The sequence below is a fragment of the Aquarana catesbeiana genome, linkage group LG03 (assembly GCF_042186555.1).
Source record: "Aquarana catesbeiana isolate 2022-GZ linkage group LG03, ASM4218655v1, whole genome shotgun sequence".
NCBI lineage: Eukaryota > Metazoa > Chordata > Amphibia > Anura > Ranidae > Aquarana > Aquarana catesbeiana.
Genome location: NC_133326.1, coordinates 551,748,759 through 551,762,946, shown reverse-complemented (window position 1 = coordinate 551,762,946; position 14,188 = coordinate 551,748,759). Strand labels below are relative to the sequence as shown.

Below are 14,188 nucleotides of genomic sequence, written 5' to 3'. Positions count from 1 at the left end.
AGCTTCCAGGTTTTATTGTCAAAGCTTAACTGAACAAGCTGAAGTTAGAAGCTGATTGGTTACTATGCACAGCTGCACCAAATTCTGTGTGCATCAGTTATAGTAAATCCACCTCATTGAGTTGTGTAAACAATGGGCTATCTTCAGCACTGGAGTGAGTTATACAATGAGTTAATGCATAGTTGTTTTTTTAGGTTAAATGAAAATAATGTAAAAAAAAAAGTTGGAATCTATAGTCTGTAGGTACCTGAGGGTCCTTAAGTCGGCTGAGGTCTGGGTACAAGTAGAACTGGATCCCCTCTAGGGCCCCTGGGAGAGAAACCCCACGGATAAGTAGGACAACCAACATCAAGTAAGGGAAGGTGGCAGTAAAATAGACAACCTAGGAAAACAGGTAAAAAAGGGAACATATACTGTGTGAAATGATATGCACCTTATAAGACAAGATGGACAATAAAGTTAAAGAGGCAAATGATGATGACTTTTGATAAACAAAAATTTGGCACTGTCCCAGAGCAGCTAATTGTATCTTTTCCCTCTACAGTTGTTAGTCTCCAGTGTGCCTTCCAATCAGATCTGCTTGCGGTTACGAGACTTAGTTGCTTCAGACATTTCGCCAACAAGACCCAATGGTGTCAGCGAGTCAAAAGACAATTGGTAGAGAAAGGATGGATGTCTACCAAATTGCGGCCAATTGCTTAACTAGTATCTGGTGACATCAGAGAGACAGGAATGTGAAAAATATTGTGTGTTCCTGGTTTAAATTAGAGTCTTTTCCTGTTAGCATTTCTTTTGAGTTAAGTCTTAAGTTGGGCATGGCTAAAACCAGTAATTTTTAAATGTCTAGCAGTTTGCATCCCATTGCAGATATTTTATTTTACTTCCTATCCTGGAAACACAACAGCAAGAGAAAGGAAGTATAAGGAATTCTTTTTTCAGAGAACCAGAACAGGTGTCCCCCTTGGAAGATTCCACTTCTAATTCTGGTGACAACTGAAACAACACATTTTGGATTTTCCATCACTTTCTGCCCAGTGACAATGATCAGCAGAACAATTAGAAAGCATGAATCTCCCCAGTGGGGACACAGACAGCAATAAAAACGTACTCCCTACCTATTCTGACCAAAACTATTAAAGTAGAACCCCAACCAAAAATAATACGGTAAGAATGACAAGGTCTTTGAAAGATAAAATAACCAAACAGGCACCTTGTTGGACTTAAACCATAGTAAGCCTGCAGATTTTACAAAGTGGCTAAATTCCTGGAGTTCAGTTTTTAAAGGAGGGCATACTTGGAGCCAGAAAACAGACAATTATCCTACCAAAGTACCATTCCTAGCCGTTGGTACTTTGACTCACATCACGCTGATCATTTTGTAGGAGCAATTTGTAGCAGCTTTAGGATCACATTTTTCTTATAATTTTTGTTAGGGAAAAATTAATTGCAGTCGATGAAAGGTCTGTGACCAGAAATTCCATGCAATGTCACTGAGCAATTGATTGTTTTGCAGCATTGGAGCTACAGAATCTCCAGATTCACTAGCTCCTTGGGTTATCCAATGCAGCTGCTGATGATCACGGTTCATCACAGTGACGTGGCTGGATAGATAAGCAGTGTAGTCAGCTAAGCAGCAACTCCAGATATCACCAGAGAGAAGAAAGAGATTTTGGGGTTGATTTACTAAAGGCAAATAGACTGTGCATTTTGCAAGTGCAGTTGCTCCAAAGCTTAGTAAATGAGGTAAAGCTTCACTTTGTAAAGAATACTCAATTATATGCAAGGAAGAAAAACGAACAAACAAACTGCATTTTTGCTCGTGTATGATTGGATGATGGAATTAAGAGCGTCTCCTCATTTATTAAGCTCTGAAGCAACTGCACTTGCATAGTGCAGTTTAGTAAATCAACAAAGCCATTAGTGAAGCCTGGGCCAATACTCACCTTTCCAGTGGATTTCACTCCTTTCCAGATACAGAAGTAGCAGATGATCCAGGCGAGGAGGAGACACAGTGCGAGCTCCCAGCGCAGACTGCCAATGTGTTCGATACCATCTGATATACCCAATACACGCCTCCTGTAGATACAAGAGGGCTCAATAAGGAAAGCAGAGTCATAACTAAAGACATGAATGAATATTCATCCTAAGAACTCACTGGGAACCAATTAAATATATGAGGCACAAACCTTATATTCTATAAATAACTAAAAAAAAACATAAAGTAAATGAAGTCAAAAGGCAAGATCTGAACAGTTCTTTTTCAGAAACAAAGAGTACCAGCTAGTGTTGAAAGTAAGCAGGCTGCAATGCTCATCCCCTTTCTTGAGCTTTCCCCCACATTAATTTCCTTTTGCCACTAGATGTCCTCGGTCTTTGGGGTTGAGTGACTCCTAGCATCATTCAAACTAGAAAAGCCACCCCTTAAAATGAGCGCCACTCTCTGCATAACGGAGAAGATTCCACTATCAGGAGAAGACCCTGCACCTCCTGAAGGGAGAGGGAGTTGGTGGTGATGAGGGGGTTGGGGGTCGGTTGATGAGGAAGAATTAGTCCATAGGTGGCCTTTAAAGTATATCTCTACCTCAATTGTTTTGTTTTGGATAAAATAAGAAACTGGCTAAAAACTTAAGGCCATCGGATGACGAAACGCGTAGGTAGGGTGAGTTTATTTTAGCACATCTGGTGGAAGATTTTTCACTTGTGGTGTGGTGGAAGACAGAAGATTTTTAAAAGAATAGAAAATTCTCACTGCAAATTACTCATTAAGACTTTTTATAATATTTATGAATTATATGGATTATATGGATTGTTTCACCTTTATTTAAATTATTTAATTTATTGCATGAATTGTTTACATTGATTATTAATTTGAATATGTTTTGCACAATGGCACTTTAACATAATTAGGTATATCACACTATAATGTACTGATTTTCAAGTATAGGATTAAGAGTACCAAAAATAGAAAAAGACGTATTTTTGCACAGCGCTGTCCTTTTGATATTTTAAACACCCTGACAGTTTCTTGCTGTAGAAATGAACCTTCACTTCCTGTTACAGAGACACAACAGAAAATTAAAGGAAATCTCCCCAAAACGAGGTGAGATCTCCTTGTCCGCCGGTGTCCCCACTGGAGGATTTTCCCCCACCTCTTGTTCTGATGACAACTATTAAACTTTAGATTTCTCTTCATTTTCTGTGTTAAGACTCATACACACTATAAAACAATCGGGCAAACATTTTCGTCCAAAGAATTTTCGTCCGATTTTCGTATAGTGTGTACACAACTTTTGGCAGAAAATTCCCAAAGGGACAAACTCTAACATTTTTCTTGTATGGGAACAGAACGAATGATTTTAGTTTAATGATTAGTTTACAAAAATCATCCGATTTTTGTACAAGAAAAATCAGAAAAGAAAGACTGCGCATGGTCAGAAACAATAAACAACAAAAAAAAGGCCTTTGTTGTACGAGAATTTTCATACAAATTGTCGTTCATCGGTTCCGATTTGCTGTGAAACAACAAAGAAAATCGGACGATCGTTCGCCCGATTTTCTTATAGTATGTACCCCACTTTAATGACAATAGACTCAATTACTATTCTACCCAAAACCAAAAAACTATACATCTAAAACTAAGAAAAGATTTCAACAGGGTTACATTTCAAGCCCTTCAATTCAGCATTAAAGTAAACCTGTGAATTGTCAATTCAAACCAAACACATTATGCACATGAATGCATAAAAAGGTGAACTTTAGTGAAAACTGCATAATAATTCTATTCTAGATGTATAAATATAGAGAAATTAAGTTATAAGCAAATCTATAAGCAAATCTTGCAAATCTGAGCCCTGCTGTTGGCCATGGCCATTGGCTGCCTGTCACTTTAAAGGACAACAGAGAAAATCAGAGTTGGGAGGGGCTGAGCAAAAGGTTCACAGGAAAAGTGGGGATCTGCATATAACTTCAGCTGCCCGAATCTCTGGATGTATTGCAGGCTCTGTTTGGAAACTTTACATGCCCTTTCTGAATAGAGCAATCATTAAGTTGTGTGTGCAATATGCGAGAGAGAGCAGTACCTTAATAATAGGAAAAACAAAGATTTAAATGGTATTTTTTTAGCTGTGAACATAATGGATAAAGCAAGATAACTCGTTTTGGTAAATGATATTGGTAAATAGCAGCCGTGCACTTACTCCCAGAATTCGATGACGCTTGATGTGCCGTTCACTGCCATGCTCTGTGTGCCATTACTTTTGTAAGAATCCAGGCATTGTTCTAGGAAAACAGGAAACACATGAAAAAATGGATAAAAACATGACAAAAAAGGCAAAACACATTTAAATTCAGCAATATTTGCTGAATATTTTAGTCACCAAGGACATATATTTGCGGAATTGTGGGTATGATTAGTATAGAATTATCTGTCACTGGTTTCATATTTCTTCTGGGAATTCCAGTGTTGAGATTTCCCATTCATAATTTCTAACGGTTACTGTCCACATGTGCATGTCTGTCTAATTGGGCCTGCTACTGTTGCAAATATAATATAAATTAAAAATCCAGCAGGGATGGTGGGAACCCCTCATTATAGGGACAACAGGTGTGTAGGCCTAGGAACTCAGAGCAGGGATGGTGGAAACCCCTCATAATAGGACAACAGGTGTGTAGGCCCCAGGAACTCAAAGCAGGGATGGTGGGAGCCTCTCATAATGGGACAACAGGTGTGTAGGCCCAGGAACTCAGAGCAGGGATGGGGGAAACCCCTCATAATAGGACAACAGGTGTGTAGGCCCCAGGAACTCAAAGCAGGGATGGTGGGAGCCTCTCATAATGGGACAACAGGTGTGTAGGCCCCAGGAACTCAAAGCAGGGATGGTGGGAGCCTCTCATAATGGAACAGCAAGCGTGTAGGCAGGGGAACTCAATGTAAGAATAGTGGGAACTACTCATAATGGGTATCACAGTTTTGAAGCAGCGGGAACTAAGCTCAGGAATAGAGGGAACCCCTGATAATGGGCACAACAGGTGTGCAGACCCAAGACCCCAGTGCAGTGATAGTGGGTACATAATGGGCACAGCAGGTGGAAATTCAGTGGCAAGAGCTTTCACCAATGAAATCCTTGACATTAGCAGACACCTGTAGTATCAATTCGGGGTGGAACCACCCTTTGAAATCCACTGTAAATGCTCTTATACATTTTACCTGTGTTCCAGGTGTGGTTGCAGGACGCCCAGGGCAGATCAGACGTGAAGGAGTTGAAGAGATAAAAGAAGGCCCAAGCCAGGACAACAATGTAATAAAAGTTCAGCAGGATGACAATGACTTGGGATGAATAGCCAATTCCTGAACAAAAAGACATAGTGCATGTTATGAGGTCTACAATTTCTCTAGTTTGTACCACCTGATTTTGCCTAGAAACAGCTCTGACATTAGTGATCATGCTGGTTTCAAACTTGTCCGAACGTTATCAAGCCTGTTGCAGGCAGGAGAAAGATTCCTCAGTCTCTTCTCTACTAGTAATCAGACTGCAACATTGTACCTTTGTAGCAAGCCACAAGGTGAGAGGCTGCAGTAGGGATCTGTGTCAGACGTTTGTGAACATAGCCAAGAACTGCATAGGCACCAGGATCTACAGGACTGAGATGTTGACCCTGAGCCCTGGTTCGCACTCATGTGCTGTGAAAATTTTGTGCAAATTTGTGAGGGGAGAGGTCACATCTGCGATTTTATTTTCTATAAAAACTGGACAAAAATTATAAAAAAATTTGCAGTGCAAACACTGGACTGCAATTTTAATCTGGTCCCAGAGAAGTCTATGAAGCTGAAATTCACACCGCACTAAACTCGCACTGGAGCCCTTTTTTGAATCGATTAAAATTTGCACCGCATAATGTATATGTAAACAGCCTTCATTGGAAATAATGCTTTTTAGATGACTCTATGCTTTTGGGCACTGGTGTACTGCTGCTGAGAGATAGAGAGAGAGTCTAGAGATGACAGCTGCAGAGTTCTCCTGGTGGGACACTGCTCAGATCTGCGGGACACCGGGACTCTGCTCTGGTTCCGGTACAGTCCCGCAAGATCCGGGACGGTTGGGAGGGATGCAAAAGCGATGGCTAGCAGACAGGCAGCAATCATAATATGAAATTAGATTTTTTTTAAGTAAGCTTATATTGGATTGTCAGATATAACTATTGTTTGAATTGTTATTACAATAGTGATGTTATAAAATGAAAGTATATCATGACCTTAGATTTTGTTTAGGGTCGCTTCACATATATGTGAATTGGATGCGTTTTGAACTGCATCTGATTCGCATGATATGTAAACCAAACCAGCTTTCCAAGGAACTGCTTGACATATCTGTGGTGCAGTGGCAGTGCAAATTTAAAAATAGTGCAGTGCATTTTCTGAGCACTGTGGTGCGGTTCAGATGGATGTTCCAGGCTTATTGCCTTCTATGGGAACGCTTCTGAATCATACATGTCATCAGTTTTGAACACGATTCAAGAAAAGAAAACAGCATGGCCCCCCAATCCACACCAAGCCCTTTGAATCTGGTATGGATTTTAAGAGGAACCTCCACACCAAAATGTAACAAAAAATGGCATGGGGTCCTCCCAAAATCCATACCAGACCCTTATCTGAGCATGTAGCGTGGCCTCTTCCCCACAACCCTGGCTGGTGGTTGTGGGGGTCTGCGGGTGAGGGGCTTATTGGAATCTCTTGGCTACCTTTAACAAGGGGGGGCCCAGATTCTGCCCCCCCATGTGAATGGGTACCTACTCAGTCACCAAAAAAGTAAAAAATAAATAAAAACACAGAGACAGTTTTTGACAATTCCTTTATTAAAAATACAAAAACAATGTTCCCCGTTGTAGATTCAGCGTCAGTCTGACAGTTTTTAAATAACCAAGGAGCAGGGTCACCCAGTGAAGGCGCTATTTTTTTGGGGGTCGGGAAACATTGTTTTTGTTTCTTTTAATAAAGGACTTGTCAAAAACTGTCTTTTTGGTGAATAAGTTGGGGTACAATGTACCCCTACTCAATCGCATAGGAAAGGGCTGGGATCTTCCAGATTCCTATAAGCCCCCAGCCCGCAGACCCCCACCGTCCAGGGTTGTGGGGTAGAGGCCTTTGTCCCCATCAGCATATAGACAAGGTGCTTTGGGGCAGGAGCCCCTCCTACCCCAAAGTACCCCCCACCATGTTGAGGGCTCATGGCCTTGTATGGTTCAGGAGGGGGGTGCTCGCTAGCACACACCCCCCCCCCCTTTCCTGTCCTGCATGTTCGGCTAAGGGTCTGGTATGCCTTTTTCTTTTTTTCTTTTTTTAAATTTTGCCATGCAGTTCTCCTCAAAATTCATACCAGACCTAAGGGTCTGGTATGGACTTGGGGGGGACTCACACACTGTTTTTTTCTCAAATTGTATTGCTGGCAATTCTTCGATTTACATTCAGCTGTCAGCATCAGAGAAAGGTAATGTTAACTTCAATTCATGTTGATAAACACGGTCATGCATGACACAATGACCCAATGACTTTGGTAGGAAACCAAACAATGTCCTTTTTTTTTTTTTTTTTTTTTTTTAAATAAAGTGGCATTAAAATCAAAAGTTTGACTTTTTCCTAGATGTAGGGCTATAAAAAGACTTACCCATAGGTGCCTTTGAAACAGCTTGAACTTTCACTGTTTAGTAGATAGTGACATCATCTGCAGCCAAAGATGTCATTGATGCATGTGTAGTACGCTTTGCATGCAAGCAACCTTGAGTGTGCTGTGAATGCAGAGAGGGTCGTGCCGCTGTAGTGACTCCTGTGCGCAAGTGCGGGAATGACATTATTGCGGCCTGGCCATCCAAATGGCCAGAAAGTATGATCCCAGAAAGAAGACCAGGTGAAGATGGAAGCAGTGGGAGTGGTGACAGTGCGCAGCTCGAGTGCTCCATTTTTAAGGTAAGTATGCCATAATGTGGTACTACGCGGTGCATACTGACAGATTATGCCATTAACCTGCAGGGGACCATTTTATTTAATTTTTTTCATGTTTACTAATTAAATTTCACCAAAACAGTTCACATGTTAAAATTATCGGCTAATTTTGTCAAAATTCTGGCAAAGGTGAAATTGGTAATTTGACTGCAAAATCTTTATTCAGTTCATCCCTAATCCCCAGAGCGACTGTCTCAGAACAAAACCCTGTCTCTGTCCTTATTTTGGGGGGAACGATAGTGATTTTACATGCTCATGATTCATTGGTTATTTTGAACAATCTTTCGTCTAGGCTAGGGTAAAATAAAGAACTGAGACGGTTATACAAGAAACTGGTGACATTTTATATTATATAAACTGACCTTCAAAGATGGGGCAGATTTTCCTCCAGGCGGTGACGCCACCCTGGCTGGTGTACTGGCCCAGAGCTGTCTCCAGAAAGAAGACCGGAATCCCGCAGGTGAAGAGGAAGATCAGGTAAGGGATGAAGAAGGCTCCTACAATACAGTGAAAAAATTCACTGAAGTAAAGATTCCATAACTGGTTGATTTATAAAGCTCAAAACCAGTCAAAACTATTTTTTTTGCAGCTGCGTACAGAAATTTTAATGTCAGGTTTTGATCCCTCTCTGTGGGACCAAAAAGGAGACAGATGATAATAAAAACAGTATTGCCTGGATTTGGTATTTAAATTGCAAAAAAAAACTTTTTTCTTTCTAATTATTTCTCAAAAAATAATAAAGAAAAATTACTAGGTATTTTTTAGTATTATCATGATTTTTCTGCTTTAAAAATTTTGTTTTTGTATAACTTTTCATCATATATGTACACAAGAGCAGACATATTTGCTCATTATACACACAGACTCAATTTGAATGGCATTCCAACACATTTATCAGTTTTATCCAAAGCACCACAGCAAACATGGTGGGAGTTGCAATACGTGTTAAAAAAATTGTGTAAATGTATGGTTTTTGGTGTGTTACAGTGCAATGTCAGCCCAGTCAAAAATAATGTACGGCCTCAATGCAGAAAACTAACAGTGAGACAATACAATAGTGTGAAGGGGCACGTAAGGTAAATGAGATCAACATGTAAATTGCAAATAACTAAAAGCTGACAATAACAATACAAAAAAAAATTGAAAAATGAAGAAAAGCTGAAAATGAGACGATCAATTGGTCAGCTGGTAAAACTTGCCAAATACATGTCATTTTGTAGAAGATTCAACAATTCCACAAACTAGTCAGGGATCGCAACATTTTGGGTACCAAAGTGATCACTGACAGATAATAAAAATAGTAGAAGGTGAGTCAATATAATTTCCAGTTTGTTGGAAAACCCTTCTCTTCGGATATCTTCTGAAAAATATCTTTATCAATGGCTATGTAAAGTACAGGAAATGTAAAACTTAATAGATAAAAATCAAAAACAACCACCAATTGTCCTAAAATTGTATGAGTCAAATGATAAGATACCATTGTTTGCTCATTTATGAACGTTCAGCATCTAATTTTTTGTTCAGTCTTTTGAAAGTTTGGACCATGTCTGAGCAGACAAATTCCTTATGGTGTACCTAGGAATCCTGAATGATGGGGTCATGTCCTGACACTACACAGATGTATATGTGACTAAATAAAACTGACTTAAGGAAAAAAGAACATCTGATTAATGAAAAACGTTACATGTGCAGATCACACTACATCAGGCCACGAAGCCTCAACTGACTGGCTTATTAACTGGGTGTGAAAACAAAGAGTTTAACCGCAACCAGAAATGATTAAACCCTCATACAGGTTGTCCTGTTTATAAAGAAGGCAGAAATTTGTACTGTGCTAGCCACCAAACCATGTAAAAAACAACTTAAAGTAGAACTAAAGGCAAAACTTTTCCTTCATTTTGGATAGAGTAAAGGTCTGACTAAAAAACTTTAGTTACACCTTATAGGAGAACTGTACTTTTGTAAAGTTATCCTTTAATATCACCCCAACCTGTCCACATTACTGCCATGTCCATGCAGTTGGAGCTGCACAGCAGTCCCTGTAGACTGTTGGGCTGTTCTGTTGTTCTTTTGCACAGAAATATCCATATTATTCCTGTGGAACCACATATCATGTGTCCTAGCAAAATACAACCTCTCTGTAGAAATAAGTTTAATTTTTTTCTGCATATGTGCAAAAGAAATAAAGGATTGGCAGTGAGCAGAGGAGGCAAATCATAGAATTTTGTAAGATAACATTATAAATTCATTTTAAAAGATGTTTTCAGTCTTGTTAAAGAGGAGTTCCACCCATTTAAAATCAGCAGCTACAAAAAGTGTAGCTGCTGACTTTTAATAATCAGATGTCACCTGTCCCACGGTCCAGCGATGCGGGCGCACAAAGCCCTGATCCTCTCCCCCTCCTTTCCACAGCCGGGCGCGTGCTGCGCACTGTGAATGGCTGCGCAATCTTCTGGGACCTGTGACGTGTCCCAGAAGAGCGCAGGCAGGGAGGGGGGAGGGGTGAACTTCCTTCCGGTGCCACGGAGCCAGAGGAGGAAGTGGGAGCTTGGTGCTCTTAAAAACTCCCCCCCCCCCCGAAAAAAATTACATGCCAAATGTGGCATGTCAGGGGGTCACCATCACTTAAAGCTGAAGTTCCATTTTTGAGTGGAACTCCGCTTTAAGCTCCACTCTAGGATAAAACCAAGTTTTGACGATTCCTCCCTCCCTCCCACCCACTCTGATCCATGCTTATGTGGATTTTTTTAAAATTTCTTTTCTTCTTCCCTTGTGAAGCTAGATATACTCATCTAAGTCCCCCTTCCTGGTCCCTCTCTGCTGCTGGTTCTAGGTGGGTGGACCACAGATCCAGAGTCACTGCATGTCTCTTCTAAAATAAATAGTCAGCCTGTTCGCAATTTTTATTTTTTTGCCTTCAGTTCCACTTTAGTGTAAGTAAGAAAGAGCATTTACATAGAGATTTTTTTTTTTTTTTTAAATCCATCGATCAGATGGAGGGGGGTGGGAGGGAGGGATGGACAGGGGGAGAAGATTATCCCGTAGTAGGGCTTTTATTCTAAATAATACCTTGTGATTCAGCTCATAAAAGTTCCTTGTTGAGACAATTTCTGAAATAGGGTGACACCTATTTCCTAATAATGCTCCCGTGTTGTTATCCTGACACATGCATCTCTGGTGGAGACTTTAAAGCGGAGTTGCACCCATTTCTGTGCTTATTAAAAGTCAGCAGCTACAAGTGTAGCTGCTGACTTTTAATAAACACACACTCATCTGTACCACGGTCCAGCGATAAGGCCACCCGAAGCCTCGCTTCTCTCCTCTCCACAGCGCCGGCATTGCAAGTGTGGGCACCCAGCTGTGACAGCTTGCAGCTTCAAGCACGAGTCGCTTCAATGCACGAGTCGCGCTGCGTGTTCTGAATGGCCGGGCAATCTTCTTGGAATTGTGACGTGTCCCAGAAGATTGCAGGGAGGGAGGGGGGGGAAACTTCCGCTCTGCCCCGTGGTGCCATGAGCGGAAGTGGGGGCTGGGTACCTGTCAAAACTAGGTACCCGCTCCTCCCCCCAAAATAAATGACATGCCAAATGTTGCATGTCAGGGGGTCAGGAGACTTTAAAGCGGAAGTTCCACTTTCGGGTGGAACTCCGCTTTAAGTGTCCCTGCTGAGACATATTTCACAGGCATTATCCACTGTTGTCACCATCAGGAAACCCATCCTGAGAAATGCCATGCAGACGTTGCTGGAGTGTATGTAGAAAGGAAAAGTGAGCCTGCAGGAAATTAGCAACACTGAGATGCAACAAAAGATGAGAAATGGTGAAAACAGAATTTGGTAATTGTTTAAGATACACACGCTTTAGAAAACTAAATGCCATTCAGTTAGGGTTTTCATCTACTTTAAGAATGTGCCCCAAATGCATGATTTTGGTGCATGGGTTTAATAGCTAGGAAAAGATGATGGGAGTGATGAGTGGTCTCAGTGGCTTATAGCATTCGTCCCGGGATGCACACTGCCCTAAATGGAAGTACCACGGAGTTCACCGTCTCATCCAGCCACAACAACTCAACACAACAATCAGACTCTCGTAAAGTTTGACAGGCTGCCGGCAGCAGAACTGTATAGTGCACCTGTGCCTTCCAGCCAGTGTTGCCAACTATCAGTTTTTTTACTGGCAGGCAGTAAAAAAACTGCACTTTTCTTTTGCCACTAAATGCCAGTGACAGGAAAAGGATCCCAGTAAAAAACGATGGCAGTGAGACTCGGCTTGTACCTGCACATGCCCAGTTCCAGTTTGGAGCCGGCCGAGACCATCTGAGTGCCTGCTGCAGTGTGTCTGGGAGGCTCCGATGGGTCTGGCGGAGGTGCTGCCTGAGCGTGTCACGTGATATCATGGTGAAAGGGAGCCGAGTGGAACGGCTGGAGCCTCATATGTGGGTCTGCAGAAGCAAGACAAGCTGGGAGCGAGACTGTCAGTGCTGTTTGGACTGAAGGGACCACCATCTGGTGTGGAGGGAGACTGTCACTGTGACTCAGGAAGGGACATATTGTGTCAGTGAAGTGTCATGTCAGTGATCTGTGCTGCTGCACACTGCTGTCAGTGTCACTGTGAGAGTCAATGTCATGTGTGTGTGCCGCCCATTCAAATTTTTTGCCCTCCTGAGTTCTGTCCCTTAGCTACTTACTATATCGAAAATAATATAAGAAATATGAAAGACTGAAATTTGCACTTAAAACTGTACTTTTGTAACTTTTGGAAATGCAAGTTAGAAACTTGGCTGTGCCAGTAAAATTTGGGAGTCGTGTCAGTAAATTTCAATCTGGTAGGTTTGCAACACTGCTTCCAGCTGCAGCTAAAAATCCAGTGTGCATGAGGTCTTATGTGTCAGTGCTCTAACCCCCTTCAGCAACACTCATTCAGTGACATTAGCAGAAAGCACAGTAATTACACTTGTACAGTGGATGTAACATCTTGTACTGGGACTTTAGACTGGTAAGTTGCTAGTGATTGCTGTGTTGGCTCAAGCCTTCCCTCCTGCCTCCTCCGAAGATAACGCAGCCAATAGCACAGGGGGAGGAAACAGGTCAATCTCAGTCTAATTCTGCTTCTTGGAACACAAAGGTTTTCCTGCTCATGTGACCTAAATAAGGACTCAGACCTGGAACTGCATCTTGTCTCTTCGCCAGGGGTAGGCAACCTTTTGAGCACAGTGTGCCAAAAAATGTTTTCAAAGAAATTGAGCGTGCCGATTTTATAACAAAAAAATGTCAACTTCGCAGTCTCAATCACAAAAAGGATTTTTTATAAAGTAAACGCTGTAAACTACTTGAGTAGTGGTAAGAAATTAACATCCTGCACTCTCAGGCCTCAGATCAGCCCCAATTCCAGCAACTCTACACTTCATTTCACTGCCCCCCTGCTCATCTGCCCCACCACTGTAACCCCCTGTACATCTGTCCCACCACTGTAACCCTCTGCACATCTGCCCCACCACTGTAACCCTCTGCACATCTGCCCCACCACTGTAACCAGGGCCGGACTGGCCTACCGGGATACCGGGAAATCCCCCGGTGGGCCAGCTGTCTGGCTGACCCTGGGGCCGCTGTGAGGGCAGCGGCGCCTGAAAGAAATATGGCTGCAGGGCCGCCGGGCTGACATGCAACTGCGCAGGCGCCAGTGCTGTTCTCGGAAATGCGAGCTCGGATTGTTCTCGGAAGTGTGTACGGGCTTTCCCGAGCTAGCCGTGCTCGGGAAAGCCCGTATACACTCGGCAATTCTCGGAAATGCGGGCGCATGCGCAGTGACACGATGGCGCCGAGCGGCCCCTCCGCAGCCTCTCACCTCCTGTCCCCCCACTGCAGCCTCTGACCTCCTGTCCGTCCCCTCCCCTCCGCAGCCCCTGACCTCCTGTCATCCCCTCCGCAGCCTCTGACCTCCTGTCATCCCCCTGCAGCCTCTGACCTTCTGTCCCCCCCCTGCAGCCTCTGACCTCCTGTCCGCCCCCCTCCCCTCCACAGCCTCTGACCTCCTGTCATCCCCCTGCAGCCTCTGACCTTCTGTCCCCCCCCTGCAGCCTCTGACCTCCTGTCCGCCCCCCTCCCCTCCACAGCCTCTGACCTCCTGTCATCCCCCCCCAGCCTCTGACCTCCTGCAGTCTGGAGTGGAGTCAAGAGTGGGAGTGCTGCAGGGA

General features: G+C 42.8%; 1 protein-coding gene across 3 annotated transcripts in view; it reads right to left on the bottom strand.

Annotated features, from left to right (window-relative positions):
• The window catches only part of SLC6A13 (solute carrier family 6 member 13), a 70,453-nt gene that overhangs the window by 16,491 nt on the left and 39,774 nt on the right, over positions 1 to 14,188 (bottom strand). For 2 of the 3 annotated variants that reach the window (XM_073621648.1, XM_073621649.1), the window contains exons 3-7: positions 8,359 to 8,493; positions 5,207 to 5,347; positions 4,197 to 4,278; positions 1,944 to 2,076; positions 248 to 382 (exon numbers count right to left, since the gene is read on the bottom strand). In XM_073621648.1, the coding sequence (XP_073477749.1) occupies positions 248 to 382; positions 1,944 to 2,076; positions 4,197 to 4,278; positions 5,207 to 5,347; positions 8,359 to 8,493 (626 nt within the window). The remainder of the gene's footprint in view (positions 1 to 247; positions 383 to 1,943; positions 2,077 to 4,196; positions 4,279 to 5,206; positions 5,348 to 8,358; positions 8,494 to 14,188) is intronic. The other variant, XM_073621650.1, reaches the window with a different exon arrangement.